Consider the following 17,160-nt stretch of genomic DNA (forward strand, 5'->3'; position numbering starts at 1 on the left):
GGGGATCTAGGGAGGGAGTGACGGCACTCAGCCACGTGTCGTCTGTGCTGTCAGACTGCATTCGTGGCCCCACCCATTAGAGGGCGTTGACGACAGCAGCCAATGAGGCGGGATACACAGGTCGGTTTGTTTTGCTTTCGTTGCCCCGTTATACGTTATCACAGCTGATGGACGCTGTAAGCGGACGGAATTGCTGCTAGCTGGGAGGGGGGAGCGGCTGTGTGTACTGCGCTGTGCCCGCTAGGAGGGTAGAGGCTGCAGGACCTCCGCTTGTGGAGCGCCACGTCCTCTGCCCAGTTATTTGATGAAACTGCCGGTTACCTGCAGCCATAGGGTACTAGACTAGAGCCTCCATGCCTGCCGGTATCACACCTTGTATCCAACATAGAGGCCATACAACAGGGTACTAGAGCCTCCATGCCCTCCTTATCACATCTTGTATCCAAGCTAGAGGTGGTACAACAGGGTACTAGAGCCTCCATGCCTGCCTGTATCACATCTTGTATCCAAGCTAGAGGTGGTATCACATCTTGTATCCAAGCTAGAGGCCATACAACAGGGTACTAGAGCCTCCATGCCCTCCTTATCACATCCTGTATCCAAGCTAGAGGTGGTACAACAGGGTACTAGAGCCTCCATGCCCTCCTTATCACATCTTGTATCCAAGCTAGGGGCGGTACGATAGGGTACTAAACTAGAGCCTCCATGCCTGCCCGTATCACATCTTGTATCCAAGCTAGAGGCCATACAACAGGGTACTAGAGCCTCCATGCCTGCTTGTATCACATCTTGTATCCAAGCTAGAGGCCATACAACAGGGTACTAGAGCCTACATGCCTGCTTGTATCACATCTTGTATCCAAGCTAGAGGTGGTACAACAGGGTACTAGAGCCTCCATACCCACCCGTATCACATCTTATATCCAAGCTAGAGGTGGTACAACAGGGTACTAGAGCCTCCATGCCCACCCCACCCGTATCACACCTTGTATCCAAGCTAGAGGCGGTACAACAGGGCACTAGAGCCTCCATGCCTGTCCGTATCACATCTTGTATCCAAGCTGGAGGTGGTACAACAGGGTACTAGAGCCTGCATACCCACCCGTATCACATCTTATATCCAAGCTAGAGGTGGTACAACAGGGTACTAGAGCCTCCATGCCCACCCCACCCGTATCACACCTTGTATCCAAGCTAGAGGCGGTACAACAGGGCACTAGAGCCTCCATGCCCACCCGTATCACACCTTGTATCCAAGCTAGAGGTGGTACAACAGGGCACTAGAGCCTCCATGCCCACCCATATCACATCTTATATCCAAGCTAGAGGTGGTACAACAGGGCACTAGAACCTTCATGCCGGCCCTTATCACATCTTATATAAAAGCTAGAGGCTGTACAACAGGGTACTAGACCCTCATGCCCAACCGTATCACAGCTTATATCCAAGCTAGAGGCGGTACAACAGGGTACTAGAGCCTCCATACCCACTGTAGTCACATCTTGTATCCTAGCTAGGGGCAGTACAACAGGGTACTAGAGCCTCCATGCCTGCCTGTATCACATCTTATACCCAAACTAGAGGCGGTACAAGAGGGGTACTAGATGCTCAATGCCCGCCCTTATCACACCTTGTATCCAAGATAGAGGCGGTACAACGGGGTACTAGAGCCTCCATGCCTGCCTGTATCACATCTTGTATCCAAGCTAGAGGTGGTACAACAGGGTACTAGAGCCTTCATGCCTGCCTGTATGACATCTTGTATCCAAGCTAGAGTCAGTACAACAGGGTACTAGAGCCTCCATGCCCTCCTTATCACATCTTATATCCAAGCTAGAGGTGGTACAATAGGGTACTAGAGCCTCCATGCCTGCCTGTATCACATCTTGTATCCAAGCTAGAGGCGGTACGATAGGGTACTAAACTAGAGCCTCTATGCCTGCTCGTATCACATCTTGTATCCAAGCTAGAGGCCATACAATAGGGTACTAGAGCCTCCATGCCCACTCGTACCACATCTTGTATCCAAGCTAGAGGTAGTACCACAGGGCACTAGAGCCTCCATGCCCACCCGTATCACATCTTGTATCCAAGCTAGAGGTGGTACAACAGGGTAGTAAAGAATCCATGCCCACCCTTATCACACCTTGTATCCAAGCTAGAGGCGGTACAACAGGGTACTACAGCCTCCATGCCCACCCGTATCACATCTTATATCCAAGCTAGAGGTGATACAACAGGGCACTAGAGCCTCCATAGCCACCCGTATCACATCTTATATCCAAGCTAGAGGTGGTAGAACAGGGCACTAGAGCCTTCATGCCCACCCTTATCACATCTTATATCCAAGCTAGAGGCGGTACAACAGGGTACTAGAGCCTCCATGCCCTATCGTATCACATCTTATATCCAAGCCAGAGGTGGTACAACAGGATACTAGAGCCTCCATGCCTGCCTGTATCACATCTTGTATCCAAGCTAGAGGTGGTATCACATCTTGTATCCAAGCTAGAGGCCATACAACAGGGTACTAGAGCCTCCATGCCCTCCTTATCACATCTTGTATCCAAGCTAGAGGTGGTACAACAGGGTACTAGAGCCTCCATGCCCTCCTTATCACATCTTGTATCCAAGCTAGAGGCGGTATGATAGGGTACTAAACTAGAGCCTCCATGCCTGCCCGTATCACATCTTGTATCCAAGCTAGAGGCCATACAACAGGGTACTAGAGCCTCCATGCCTGCTTGTATCACATCTTGTATCCAAGCTAGAGGCCATACAACAGGGTACTAGAGCCTCCATGCCTGCTTGTATCACATCTTGTATCCAAGCTAGAGGTGGTACAACAGGGTACTAGAGCCTCCATGCCCATCCGTATCACAACTTGTATCCAAGCTAGAGGCGGTACAACAGGGCACTAGAGCCTCCATGCCTGTCCGTATCACATCTTGTATCCAAGCTGGAGGTGGTACAACAGGGTACTAGAGCCTCCATACCCACCCGTATCACATCTTATATCCAAGCTAGAGGTGGTACAACAGGGTACTAGAGCCTCCATGCCCACCCCACCCGTATCACACCTTGTATCCAAGCTAGAGGCGGTACAACGGGGCACTAGAGCCTCCATGCCCACCCGTATCACACCTTGTATCCAAGCTAGAGGTGGTACAACAGGGCACTAGAGCCTCCATGCCCACCCATATCACATCTTATATCCAAGCTAGAGGTGGTACAACAGGGCACTAGAACCTTCATGCCCGCCCTTATCACATCTTATATCAAAGCTAGAGGCTGTACAACAGCGTACTAGACCCTCATGCCCAACCGTATCACAGCTTATATCCAAGCTAGAGGCGGTACAACAGGGTACTAGAGCCTCCATACCCACTGTAGTCACATCTTGTATCCTAGCTAGGGGCAGTACAACAGGGTACTAGAGCCTCCATGCCTGCCTGTATCACATCTTATACCCAAACTAGAGGCGGTACAAGAGGGGTACTAGATCCTCCATGCCCGCCCTTATCACACCTTGTATCCAAGATAGAGGCGGTACAACGGGGTACTAGAGCCTCCATGCCTGCCTGTATCACATCTTGTATCCAAGCTAGAGGTGGTACAACAGGGTACTAGAGCCTTCATGCCTGCCTGTATGACATCTTGTATCCAAGCTAGAGTCAGTACAACAAAGTACTAGAGCCTCCATGCTCGCCTGTATCACATCTTGTATCCAAGCTAGAGGCGGTACGATAGGGTACTAAACTAGAGCCTCTATGCCTGCCCGTATCACATCTTGTATCCAAGCTAGAGGCCATACAATAGGGTACTAGAGCCTCCATGTCCACTCGTACCACATCTTGTATCCAAGCTAGAGGTAGTACCACAGGGCACTAGAGCCTCCATGCCCACCCGTATCACATCTTGTATCCAAGCTAGAGGTGGTACAACAGGGTAGTAAAGAATCCATGCCCACCCTTATCACACCTTGTATCCAAGCTAGAGGCGGTACAACAGGGTACTACAGCCTCCATGCGCACCCGTATCACATCTTATATCCAAGCTAGAGGTGATACAACAGGGCACTAGAGCCTCCATAGCCACCCGTATCACATCTTATATCCAAGCTGGAGGTGGTAGAACAGGGCACTAGAGCCTTCATGCCCACCCTTATCACATCTTATATCCAAGCTAGAGGCTGTACAACAGGGTACTAGAGCCTCCATGCCCAAAGGTATCACATCTTATATCCAAGCCAGAGGTGGTACAACAGGATACTAGAGTCTCCATGCCTGCCTGTATCACATCTTGTATCCAAGCTAGAGGTGGTATCACATCTTGTATCCAAGCTAGAGGCCATACAACAGGGTACTAGAGCCTCCATGCCCTCCTTATCACATCTTGTATCCAAGCTAGAGGTGGTACAACAGGGTAGTAAAGAATCCATGCCCACCCTTATCACACCTTGTATCCAAGCTAGAGGCAGTACGACAGGGTACTACAGCCTCCATGCACACCCGTATCACATCTTATATCCAAGCTAGAGGTGATACAACAGGGCACTAGAGCCTCCATAGCCACCCGTATCACATCTTATATCCAAGCTAGAGGTGGTAGAACAGGGCACTAGAGCCTTCATGCCCACCCTTATCACATCTTATATCCAAGCTAGAGGCGGTACAACAGGGTACTAGAGCCTCCATGCCCAAAGGTATCACATCTTATATCCAAGCCAGAGGTGGTACAACAGGGTACTAGAGCCTCCATGCCTGCCTGTATCACATCTTATACCCAAGCTAGAGGCGGTACAAGAGGGGTACTAGAGCCTCTATGCCCGCCCTTATCACACCTTGTATCCAAGATAGAGGCGGTACAACAGGGTACTAGAGCCTCCATGCCTGCCTGTATCACATCTTGTATCCAAGCTAGAGGTGGTACAAGAGGGTACTAGAGCCTCCCTGCCTGCCTGTATCACGTCTTGTATCCAAGCTAGAGGCGGTACAACAGGGTACTACAGCCTCCATGGCCGCCTGTATCACATCTTGTATCCAAGCTAGAGGCAGTACAACAGGGTACTAGAGCCTTCATGCCTGCCTATATCACTGCTTGTGTCCAAGCTAGAGGCAGTACAACAGGGTACTAGAGCCTCCATGCCTGCCTGTATCACATCTTGTGATCAGCTGTGATGCACTGTGTGATCCAACACCTTTCAGTCATAGCCAGCATTAACTTAATCAGCAATTCGTGCTGCATCAGCTCTTCCGTGGGGTTGGAGCATAAGGGCTAGCTTTCACAACCCCCCATGCATCAGTGATATTCGGGCACCTATGAAGATGTAACCCATTCAGGGTTTTCCTTGTTTGGACATCTTTTAGTAGGTACTAAACACTGCATGCTGGGAACAGTCCACAGGACCTGCTATTTTGGAGATGCTCTGATACAGTTGTCTAGCCATAACTATTTGGTATTTAGCAAAATTGCCACATCCTCACACCTTGAAGAACGGACTGTTGACTGACTGCCTACTATTATCCCACCTCTTATAATGACATATACCCAGTGTTCTTCACTTCGCCTGTCAATGGGTTTAATGCTATGGCTGATCAGTGCTCTGTATGTTGTACTTACGTTGCCCACCATGAGCTGTACACAGTCCTTCCACTAGATGGGGCTGGTGTCCCAGCAATCAGAATAAAAAGTTTAAATCACCCCCCCTTTTGCCATATCTATAATTTAAAAATCTGAATCATAAAATAAAAAAAAATATTTGGTAACTCCACGTCTGTAAAAGTTCGATCTATCAAAGTAGCACCTTATTTACCCCACACGGTGAACGTTGTCTGAAAAAAAAAATAAAGAACGCCAGAAATGCACTTATTCAGTCATCCCTCTCCCAGAAAAAACGCAAAAAAAAAAGCAATCAAAAATACGTATGTATTCTGAATTGGTACTAACCGAAACTACAGGACATTTCACAAATAATGAGCCCTCGCATAACTAAGTCGATAGTAAAAGAAAATAGTTATGCAGAAGATGCAGCAGAAAATAATTGAACAAAATTAAAAGTCTTTGAAAAAAAAGAAACAGTAGTATAGTAAAAAAAAACTATACAAGTTTGGTATCGTAGTAATCGTACTGACCCATAGAATAAAGTTATCATGTCGTTTTTGTTGCCGTTTGTGCGCCGTAGAAACAAGACGCACCGAAAGATGGCAGAATGTCCTTTTTTTTTCATTTTACTCCACTTAGAATTTTTTAAAAGTTTTTCAGTACATTTTATGGTACTTTAAATAGCACCATTGAAAAATACAACTCGTCCAACAAAAAAAACAAGCCCTCATACAGCGACGTTGATGGATAAATGAAGGAGTTATGATTTTTTTAAGGGGGCGAGGAAAAAACGAAAATAGAAAAAAAAGGGGCCGCGTCATTAAGGGGTTAAAAAGGTTATCCAGGCCATACAGGCCCTCAGTGCCCGCATATATCGGGGACGGAGTGGAAGCTACTGCACCAACCTCGGTGTAGTGGCTGGCGCTCGTAATTGCAGCTCAGTGCAGTTATCTCCAGTGATCACAGGTGATATCTTCTCTGGAGTCGTTCTCTTTCCCTTTTCTTCTCAGCTGGGCCAGACCACCATGAAGAGTCCTTTTAACCGTTACTCTTCTCTGCATACTTGAACCATCCTCATCCTGCCACTAAGTACTAGTGCTCCCTTTTGTGTTCCACAAAGTAATTGTGCCCACCACAATGCTTCCTATGTGTCCCACAGTAATAGAACACCATATACTGCCATTTAGCACTTCTTGGCCCGAAAAAGTACTTGTGCTCCCTTGTGTACACTCTCTTGCGTTCTCATTTTTCCTAAACCAGTTATGTAGATGATTACAGAACTGGTTGATAATGGAAGCACATTCTCTGGGGACATTACCTGCTCCAATACAGACTTCCCCCTTCCATGCTGTAGAGATAAACCTACTATATGAACAATTAAAGCTGCTTTTCTGGACTTAGTTCAATATGTATAATCTTGGACATGATGATGGACAACTGGCTTTAATGTGTTTCTTGTAGAGTATAACAGCCGTGCAGATGGATTCTGGCTTGGCTTTCTATTCCCAGTCATTGTTACAAGACTTGTATAAAGAGTCTAACACTGACTTGCAGGAATGCTGCCTTCCAATAGGTGGCACTGAAGAGGTATTATTCAATCTCCTTTATTTGCATATTACCCAGAGGAGCATGAATGGCCTTATAAGTTCTCCTTACTCACTCACCTTTTAGGTGCTCTCCCTAAGGAGGAAAAATAGCGTTCCAGACCCACATTCCAGGCCTCTCACTAGCCAAGCCAGAAACCCACTGCTCACTGATGAGGGGAAAACACCCTGTAACAGCTGTCTGTGTATGGATTCTGGCTTGACTTTCAATTCACAGTCATTGTTACAAGGCTTGTATAAAGAGTCTAACATTGACTTGCAGGAATGCTGCCTTCCAATAGGTGGCACTGCAGAGGTATTGTTCCATCTCCCTTATTTGCAGCCTTTCAAAGCTGTCATTTATCATACGTTTTCTCTTTGTACAGGTAGAGTCGGCCGGTCTTCTGTATTACAATGAGTACAAGCCTGAGAGAATGCCTTGAACTTCAGCTTTTAGAAATGGAAATGCTCTTCTCAATGTTTCCTAGCAAAGAGGACATTGTTATAAATGGGGTGAATTTACTTTCCATTTTAAGAAGGTATTTAGAAGGAACATCTGAGTCCCCGCCACCAGCTATTGAATTTTCAGTTTTTGTTAAAACTGAGGATCTGAAGGTAAGATTGTTCATTTGGATGTAAGTTTATTAACCTGTTCAAGGGCAGTGATGTACCCAGAAATCCTAGAGCTAATTAGCAACACTCAGAATGGGCCCATCTCCTACTGACAGCTGTGCCAAAACACTAGTTCTACCATATTTAAAGGGGTTATCCAGCTCTTAAAAAATTGATGGCATAGATTCAAGATGGCCATCAATATCTGATCAGTGGGAGTCCGCCTCCTGGGACCCCAGCATATCCAATGGGTGGCCTCGTAAGTGTATACTGCTAAGAACAATCTGTTCATACTTAGAATGCCATACTATTCATAGCATCCATTCTGCAGCTTTGTCCCAACGCAGTGAATGTGACAATGTCGCAGTACAGTTTTCTGAGTACGAATTGGATTGTAGTCACATTTAAACTTTAAAGAGTCCATGGTGCTCAAACGAGCCCTACGGCCCTTCAATCAGCTGATCAGAGGTGGTTTCCTAGCAGACTCCCACCGATCAGATAATATTGGCCTATCCTAAGGACTGGCCATCAGTTTTATGGTTTAATTTCTTTCTGAAAGCTTGTACACTGACTCAAATGATAGCACGTCATTACAATAAAGTTTGTCAGTGGATACTGTATCTCATCAATTACTGAACAGCTTCCATATAATATTGAGACTAATATTTTAAGATAAACATAACTGGGGAACAAAGAGAATCAGAAGGAATAGAGAGAACGAGGGGAAAACAAAGAAAGACACAAGACTAGGACCCAGCAAAATGAAGTGACTTAAGGGGGAAGCGTACCATTAAGCAACCAGGCTGCCATTCCTGGAGAGGAGCCAATCAAATGCCACAACCTCCAAGTAGCACATAATAACGTCAGGAACCTGCACCCACATCAACCGAGATCGCAGAGAGGTTAACCTCCACAGTCTGGGTATAACGTGGCACAGTGCTGAAATAAAGCCTTTTTTAATTTTATAAACAGGGACCATGAATAATGACGCCATTTTGGGAAAGACAGGGATTCATATATCATCAGTATGTCTCGCCGAAGAGGAGCAGGAAGGGGTCAAGACCGTCATATGTGAAGTATTGTTCTTGGGGCCGCCACACAGCTATAGCACGCAGGCGAAGACTGGGTGAACATGTGCGATAACTTCACAAGGGTCCTATACCACCATGAGATGAGCTAATAGTTTAGGCCATTAGTTTTTAAAAACTGTATAACCTCTTTAAAGTCCACTGTAATTTTATGATATGAAATAAAGCTCCAAACCCCCTGCTTATCTTCAGAGTTAGATGATGAAAACCCCTCGCTACCTGCAGTCACCACTAGGGGGAGCCCACTGCATAGGATATTTACTGCTAGTATAAATCTCAATGAGCATGTAGTGATCTGTACCGCTGAGTGCTAGACTAGGCTATAAAGTGGTTATTATTTATCTAAGCATGCATTGTAGACTTACAAACAGCTCAGATCCAACAGAGCTACCTTTTCAGTGTTATATTGCTAGAGCCTGTTCACATCTCATTTTTTGTATTATGTTTAGTGTTTTTGCCAGAAAAATTCCCAACGTAACTGCTAAATGTGTCCATAGGACTCCTTTAGTCAGACAGTGACTAAAATGGCATCCTATTGGCCTCTATCTGGACAGTAAACATCAGTATACCACAAAAAAGGGCATGTAATGTCATTGTAAGTTAGGCTATTCAATCCTGTGGAGTCCTGTTAAAAATGTATACTTGAAACGGAGCTCCAATTATGGCTGTTGAACTGCTTAGATGCCTCAGTCAATGCTGAAGTATTGCAGTATGTTGTACAAGTGATCAGGAGATCGCAAGTTCAAGTTCCCCAGTGGGACTGAGCAAAAGTTTAAAGTGTACCTACGTGTTCAACAAGTTTTCTAAAATAAAACAGCCCTCCTTACCCTCTGATTTGCTGCTGTTTACACCCGGTTTCATGTTTATAAGTTCTGATTTTCAGGTAGTCTTTCCAATTTTTCTGCTGCCCTGCTGTTTCCAATCCACTTTCAGGCAGAGGACATGTAGCAAGATTAGCATTCTGCCAGTAGTTCACTGTCCTGAACTTCCTTGCCCTTACTTCCTATGCTGCATTGCACTGTCTCTGGTCCAATCAGCAAGAAGGCAGTACCTGACTGCTCACCCCTCTGCTTTCCCAGGATGATTCAGACCAAATGGTTAGTGAATCCAATTAATGTGTACACACACAAGTGCTGTAACAAAAGGAGAGGCAGAGAATGTGGAGATTGTAAACACTATATTTACAGATCTGTCAGCCTGTGAGTTCACAGGAACAGCCTGTGAAAATAGCCCTCCCATACGTTTTAGCATCCCAGTAACTACAGAAGCTCAGTAGCTAATGACAGACAGTGAGGCTGGAATGGAAATCGCTAGTGGCAGCCACTTCAGACTTCATTTTACTGGTAAAACAACATTTTTAATAGAAGTATATTACAAGATTGATGAGACATACTCAAGCTGTTACATGAGCATAAGTTGTCTGAAACGTTAGTGCGCCTAACACTTCTAAAAACGCAATGACAGAATCGCTTAATTTTTCTCACCTGAACTCTCAAAATATTAAATAAAAAGTGATCGAAAGGTATTATGTATTCCATAATGTTACAAATAAAAAACTAAATCTTGCCTCCCACAAAAAACAAACCCTCGTACAGCCTCATTTATGGAAAAATAAAAAAGTTATGGGTACCAGAATTTAGAGACAAAAAGCAGAATGTCTTTTACGTTTTATAATTTTGAGTGCTTATTCAGACGACCGTATATCGGCTCGGTTTTCACGCCAAGCCGATATACAGTGTCCTTGTCTGCACGGGGGGTTTGGAAGAGCCAGGAGCAGGAACTGAGCTCCTGCCACTTCCCTGCCCCTCGCCACTATTTGCAATGGGAGGGCCGGGATGGGGGCAGAGCTAAGTGTCAGTACTTAGCTCCACCCCATCTCACCCCCTTCTATTGCAAATAGTGGCGAGGGGCGGAGAGGGGCGGGAGCTCAGTTCCTGCTCCCGACTCTTCCATCCTCCATCCCCTGCAGACAAGGACACCGTATATCGGCTCGGCGTGAAAACCGAGCCGATATACGGTCGTCTGAATAAGCCCTAAAAATCAGTAAAACATGCTAAAACCTGTATAAATGTGGTGTCGCTGTAATCGTCCCGCCTCAGAGAAAAAAATTTGCATGACGTTTTTACTGCATTATGAACACCGAAAAAATATAACCCCCCCAATCCTGCCTAAAATCTAAAAACGTTATTACCCTAACACCACAGGGATGAAAAAACAACAAAAAACATAAAAAGTACCTTGTTATAAGGGGTTAAAGAAACCTATAAGTTCTGTGGTCTATAGATCATTGAGTTCATGCTAGCGTGCACTTTGCTAGTGATTAAATGCATATTATCTGCTTTACAGGAGAAGGCCGAGATGCATGTGTACCTTCCTCACAGCTACCCTACGAAGGAACCTCAGCTGTTTGTCCGCTCCGGCTCTTTGGACAAGCTGCAGCATAATGATCTCAACAAATGCCTGGCAAGCTATGTAGGATCCCTGGATCGTGGGGATCTGTGCGTCACAAATGCTATACAGTGGCTGACAGACAATATCTCTTCCTACGTGGAGAAATCCAAACCCACCAACGGGAATGAAACTGACCTGAAAGAAGACTCGATTACTTTCCATCGCATGTGGATCTACAGCCACCACATATACCGCCAGGAATTACGGAAGAAGATCTTGGAATATGCCAAGCGACTAGACTTGACAGGTTTCTGCTTGACAGGGAAGCCCGGCGTGATCTGTATAGAGGGGGATAAGGAGCGATGTGAGGAGTTCTGGCGGGACATCCGCTACCCCAACTGGAAACATATATCGTGTAAGCACACAGAGAGCAGAGATGTGACCGATTCCATGGATGCGCTAAGACTCTTCCAGTCCTTTGAAGAGTTGATTTTTGAGGCACATGGAGACTATGGACTGAGGAACGACTACCATATGGATCTGGGGCAGTTCTTTGAATTCCTCCGAAAGCATCAGAGTGAACACATCTTTCAGATTTTATTTGGCATTGAGGCAAAACCTTGATCAGTTCCGATTCGCTAGATAAACCACAGCGTTTCTTCAGACAAGTCCAAAAGAATGAAGAACAGAACCAATACAAAATACAGTATTTTTTCTTTCGCAGCCGCATTAAAAATGTTTAAATGAAATTGTGTTGGTGGTAATAATATATTTCACTCAGTTCTCAGGCCCCAATGGTCTGGCTGTGGTGTTAGCACAAAGGGGGTCAATACATTCAGTAAACACACAGAATTGAAAGGAGGCTTTGTCTTTTAAAAAGTTGTCCTGTTAACGGCTGTATGCATTGCATCACATGGGACGATTCTGTCTGACTGTTCTTAAACCATGCAATATTTTTCTACTAATGAAGTATATTCATTATATATGGTAAAAGTAATTTATGTGATACAACTAACATCACTTTTTGTCCATATGCAGGGGCGCAGCTGGAGGGGGCAGGCAAAGCCTGTGCCCTAGGTGAAAGCAGAAGAAAAGGCAGGGGATGCCATCAGCAGGACTGGCCATTAACTGCATCGGGAGAAATCCTGGTGGGTCATTTAGGTCACAGGGGGCCCGAGCTGCTGAGTCGGCACAGCAGTCATGCGCCCCTGATTTTATTTATTTTTTTAAGCATTTTTTATAAAATAATAAACAGTAAGTACTCACCTCCTGTCTCGCTCCCTGGTTGCTGTAATAGGCGCCAATGACCCCTGCTGACTTCTGTATTGTGTAATCATGTGACGTGCACACGATTGCTGCGGAGTCATGTGTTTTTCACATGACCACACAATGCGGAAATCAGCCGGGGATTGTGGCCCCTATAACATTGGCTAGGGAGTGCCACAGGAGGTAAATATGTACTGCATTTTTATCACACACTAAAACGGAAAATGTGGCATATATAACATGGGGTAGAAGGTGGCAGTATATATAATGGGAGCAAAAAGATGGCATATATAACACGGCAAAAGGTGGCTTTATATATATCAGGGAGCTAAAAGTGGCATTATATATAGCAGCTGGATACAGGTAGCATTATATCTAAAGCGGGGCTAAAGTTAGCATATATATCTATAAAGGGGACATTATTTCTACAAGAGGGCAAGAGCAGGTATGACTAATGGGCAAAAAGGACATTAATATTAGCTGGAAGCAAAAGGGGCCATTATTAGTGAATGGGGACAAAAGGGGATATTATTACTGAATGGGAACATAAAGAAGGCATTATTTTTAAGTGGGGGCACTTTTACTGTGTGAGAGTGACTATAAGAATCACTTTATGGGGTCTACAGAGGACACTTAAATGGAGATACTATTATTGTGAGGGGTACCACAGGTGGCATTATTACTATCTTTGGCATTGTAGAAGGGGGATTGGGTAGATAATGTAACAAGGATGCTGGAAAACTGAGCACACAAAGATGTCTATGTGTCAAATTCTGTAAAGAAAAGTTATGGCCGGGGGAAATCATCATGGCAGTCTGGGCTTGATGCAGGAGAAATGAGAAAGTGGATGACTCCATTCAGAAAGAATGTGATCACTGGCGCCTGTGTAGAACTGGTATCTACCACTATATGGTCACTGTACGTGAGTAATATTGGCCTTTGTATAGTGTTTTGTTATACAACATATGCTGGTATTACATAGTCACAATCTGTGGGTATTATTTGGCTCTCAGGGTTATTATTAATACTAGTTTTTATGCAGTAACTGTATGGTGGTAATTTGTGGTCACAGTCTGTGGGGTATAATTTGTCCCTCATTATAATATTATTAGTACTAATCGTACTGGCTCATGTGATCAGTATAGAGATATGAATAGAGACAGGGATGAACAATGAACATCATGAGCAGAGATATTTGTTAGGCTCTTTTCACATAACAGTTTTTCAATCAAAAGCTAGCTCTGCTCTGGTTTCCATCTTTTTTGCATAAAACTACATAGGAATGAAACCACAGGCTTCAATAAGTGAGATGGAGATCTCTTTGGTCTCAGTCTCACATAGTTTTTATCCCTCGCAGTTTTTTAGATGGATAGAAAAGTACCAACATGGACAGTTCTCTGCATAAGAGATGGAAACCAGAATAGAAGCGGCGCTGGACTGAAAAAATGTTTTCTTCAAGCATCCCTTATTTGTCAGATGACTTTTCACAATAAGCTGCCGTGTGTATACATGAGAGATAACGTTCTTTCTGGCCATTATATGACTTGTATCCTACATTTATTACCATTTTCACTTCTGCTGGCGGTATCTGTAATTTTCATTTCTCTCTGTCCCGGTGGAAAGAGCCTACTGTTATGCTGTGTTCTATACACTTTGCAAAGAGAAGACTGCAAATTCTGCCACTCAACTGCACATAACACATACACAGAGACAAAACATCATCCTAGAGAACACTAGAGAAGTTCCGAGCAGTGGAGATGTGAATAAATAACATCAAATCACTCACCATCTGCTCTAGCAGCATGTCCCTGTGTGTCTCTGCTTCTCTCCTCCCTATCCTCTCTACTCTCCCTAGACTTCTGTGGGGGCAACATGAGTCATCACCCTACTCCACTTCCTTTTTCATCTTATCTCTGTCACTAGAAAGCAGTAGCATTTGACAACATGCAGTGGATAGCTGGAAGGGAGACCACTAGTCACCAGCACTTTAGAGTGATTTTTCTGCACAGAAATGTAATTTTAGGTAAATTAACTATTTACACTTTTGTTAATTATCACATTGTCCATCAGACATGCTTACCATACATGGAACCAATATACTTCCTCCATATTTTCTTGTAGTAAATTCCCCCTTCTGAGCCATGATTGGATATTTTTTACACCAACGGATACAACTGTTGCTCTCCCACTGCCAGGAGACACCTTAAGTCTTAAGGCCCATTTAGACACAACGATTATCGCTCAAAATTCGCTCAAAAGCCATCTTTTGAGCGATAATCGTTGTGTGTAACTGCACTGACATCGTGCAGTTTTCGTTTTACCATTGCTCATCGTTGTCTTTCAGCATGCTGAAAGAGAACAATGAGCCTTATCAGGTATTCACAGCGGGATACAGCTGATACTATTGTTGATACTCCCTGATGACAGGCTGGGTGTGAAGAACAGAGAGGTCCAGCTTCGGAGCGTTCGGCGGTATAACAGCCAGGCGCGTCGTGCACAATATAGCTGTATGGAGAAGACAAGCGGGGACACCCCACTTGTCTTCTGCATACTCTGCTGGGAGTGCTCGGCTGTAGGACAGCTGGGCGCTCGGGGCAGGAAACAGCTGGATGCAGAAGACAAGCGGGGACATCCCACTTGTCTTCTGCATCCTCCGCTCATAGCGCAAGGTGATCGCTCATCCTAATCAACAAGTTGCAGCCTTTATGGCATCCTCCATTTACACACTGTAACATATTGTTCACCCTCCTATTTAGCATCTGTAAGAGATACTTGGGATACTCAAAAGACCTTATGATGTAAAAATCAGTGTAAACAAGTTCATGAAGTACATTCTGTTCAGCCAGGCACCCAAACCCAAGACTCTCCATCTTTAATTCACATAAATGAAATGCCCTATACTATATCACATATAGTGTGTATAATAAGGTCCTTATTTCTTACATAGAGCCAAAGGGACTTTGTGTGTTGGCATAGTACCTTCACTTAGCACTGTATTACTGGATAGTCTTTCTTTGAAGCATTTCTGTTGCTGGGGTCTTAGGCCCCATACACACAGTGGCATTCATTATCCATATCACATACATGGCACCCATAGAATTTAATGAGCTCATTCTTTGTACTAAGAGGATAAAAGAGGTTCTTGTTCTCCATTAGAAAAAAATGTGGCATGTCACAATACATTCCATATTATGGTGCTGTTCCCACTAGAAGTATTGCTTTCACAGAGGCCCCATATAGTTGTACACAGTGTGCCTATAAGTCTTTAATCCATACACCACTGTGCATGTCTGTATAGACATGGGCGGGCTGAACAGGGGGGCGTGAGCTTTCGAGGCTAAGTAAATATTTGCCCCCATAATTTATCCACAGAAGGAGTCCTTTATTAAAGGGGTTGTATTATTACAAAAAATACATTTTATTAGCTGGGCATGAGATGAAATAAGAAACAAAAGCATATTCACCTGTCTTCAACCCCCCACAGGATCCAGTTAAGTCAGTCCCATTGCTCTGTGCCCTGGCGCAAACAGCCCCCGAAGGTCAGTTGATGATAGTGGCCAATTAGAGGCCAGAGCGCCACCGTTCAAGTTCCTGGCATCAATGTTCACATCCTGGGCGCCATGATGCGAGGAGTTTGGTGACGCTGTAGCCTCTGATTGGCCGCAACGGTCCCCTAACTGTGGGTGGCAAGAGTGGCTCAGCTGGGTCCTGAGGGGGGGTTGAAGACAGGTAAGTATGGTTTCTTTCTTTATTATTATTTTTTATTTTATCACAAACCTAGCTGTTATATATTTTTTCTTGCAACAACCCTTTTTATTGTAGAGCAGCGGGTGGACCTATTACTAATGGGGGCTGCAGAAATGGTCCTATTACTAAGTGGAGCCATAGACGGGGCACTATTACTTATTTTGGCCACAGCATGGGCAATATTCCTCAATGGGACTGCAGTGGGACACTTATGTAGTGGGTCCGCAGCGACGTTAATGTTACTTGGGCCTTTTGGCACTGAACGATTATCGTTCAGATGTTTTCTGGATCAGGGGAATCTGAATAGTCGTTTACCTATAAATGGCTGCCTGTTTACTGTGAATAGAGGTGGGTGGGTCAGAACGATCTTTGTTCTGCTCTGCTTCTATTTACTGAACTATGATCGCTCTTATGTGAAAACACAGAAGCGGTCATCACTGGGATGGTTGTTAGGCACTAGTGTACCCAACAGTTGTCCCCAATAAAAGGGCCCTCCGCTGGAACACAGCAGGGGCTCTATTACTTAGTAGAACCACAGAAGGCAGATTAATGCTATAGGGGGCACTGAGAAGTTCATTAGCAGATGTGTCAGAATGGGGAGAGTGTGCAGAAGCAGGTCATAGCTTAAAGAAGTCTCAGTGGATGTCTGGACCCAGAGAGAAGAAAACCGAATATTGTTGACTCCAAACAGATGACGTCACCTGTGATCTCTGGAGGTAACTGCACTGTAATCACTATCACTACGCTGAGTACATTATACGATAACTGTATCATTTAGGATACACTAGAGCTGAACTTTTTTTTTGGGGGGGGGGGGGGGGGTATTTCAAGTTATGCTGTAGGGTCCCATGAGTTTTTTTGTACACCTC

The 17,160-nt window shown here is 44.8% G+C and overlaps 1 protein-coding gene across 1 annotated transcript; it reads left to right on the plus strand.

Annotated features, from left to right (window-relative positions):
* Positions 1–48: 48 nt before the first annotated feature.
* On the plus strand, positions 49–12,006 carry RWDD2A (RWD domain containing 2A). Its single transcript, XM_066590539.1, has 3 exons — positions 49–120; positions 7,574–7,802; positions 11,234–12,006. The coding sequence occupies exons 2-3, from the start codon at positions 7,602–7,604 to the stop codon at positions 11,900–11,902; spliced, it is 870 nt and encodes a 289-aa protein (XP_066446636.1). The 5' UTR covers positions 49–120; positions 7,574–7,601; the 3' UTR covers positions 11,903–12,006.
* Positions 12,007–17,160: the final 5,154 nt, after the last annotated feature.

The sequence above is a fragment of the Eleutherodactylus coqui genome, chromosome 1 (genome assembly GCF_035609145.1).
Source record: "Eleutherodactylus coqui strain aEleCoq1 chromosome 1, aEleCoq1.hap1, whole genome shotgun sequence".
NCBI lineage: Eukaryota > Metazoa > Chordata > Amphibia > Anura > Eleutherodactylidae > Eleutherodactylus > Eleutherodactylus coqui.

Coding starts and splice junctions, on each gene's coding strand:
- RWDD2A (XM_066590539.1), top strand. CDS start 7,602: ATGAGTACAAGCCTGAGAGAATGCCTTGAACTTCAGCTTTTAGAAATG. Junction 7,803..11,233: donor TTAAAACTGAGGATCTGAAG/GTAAGATTGTTC, acceptor TCTGCTTTACAG/GAGAAGGCCGAGATGCATGT.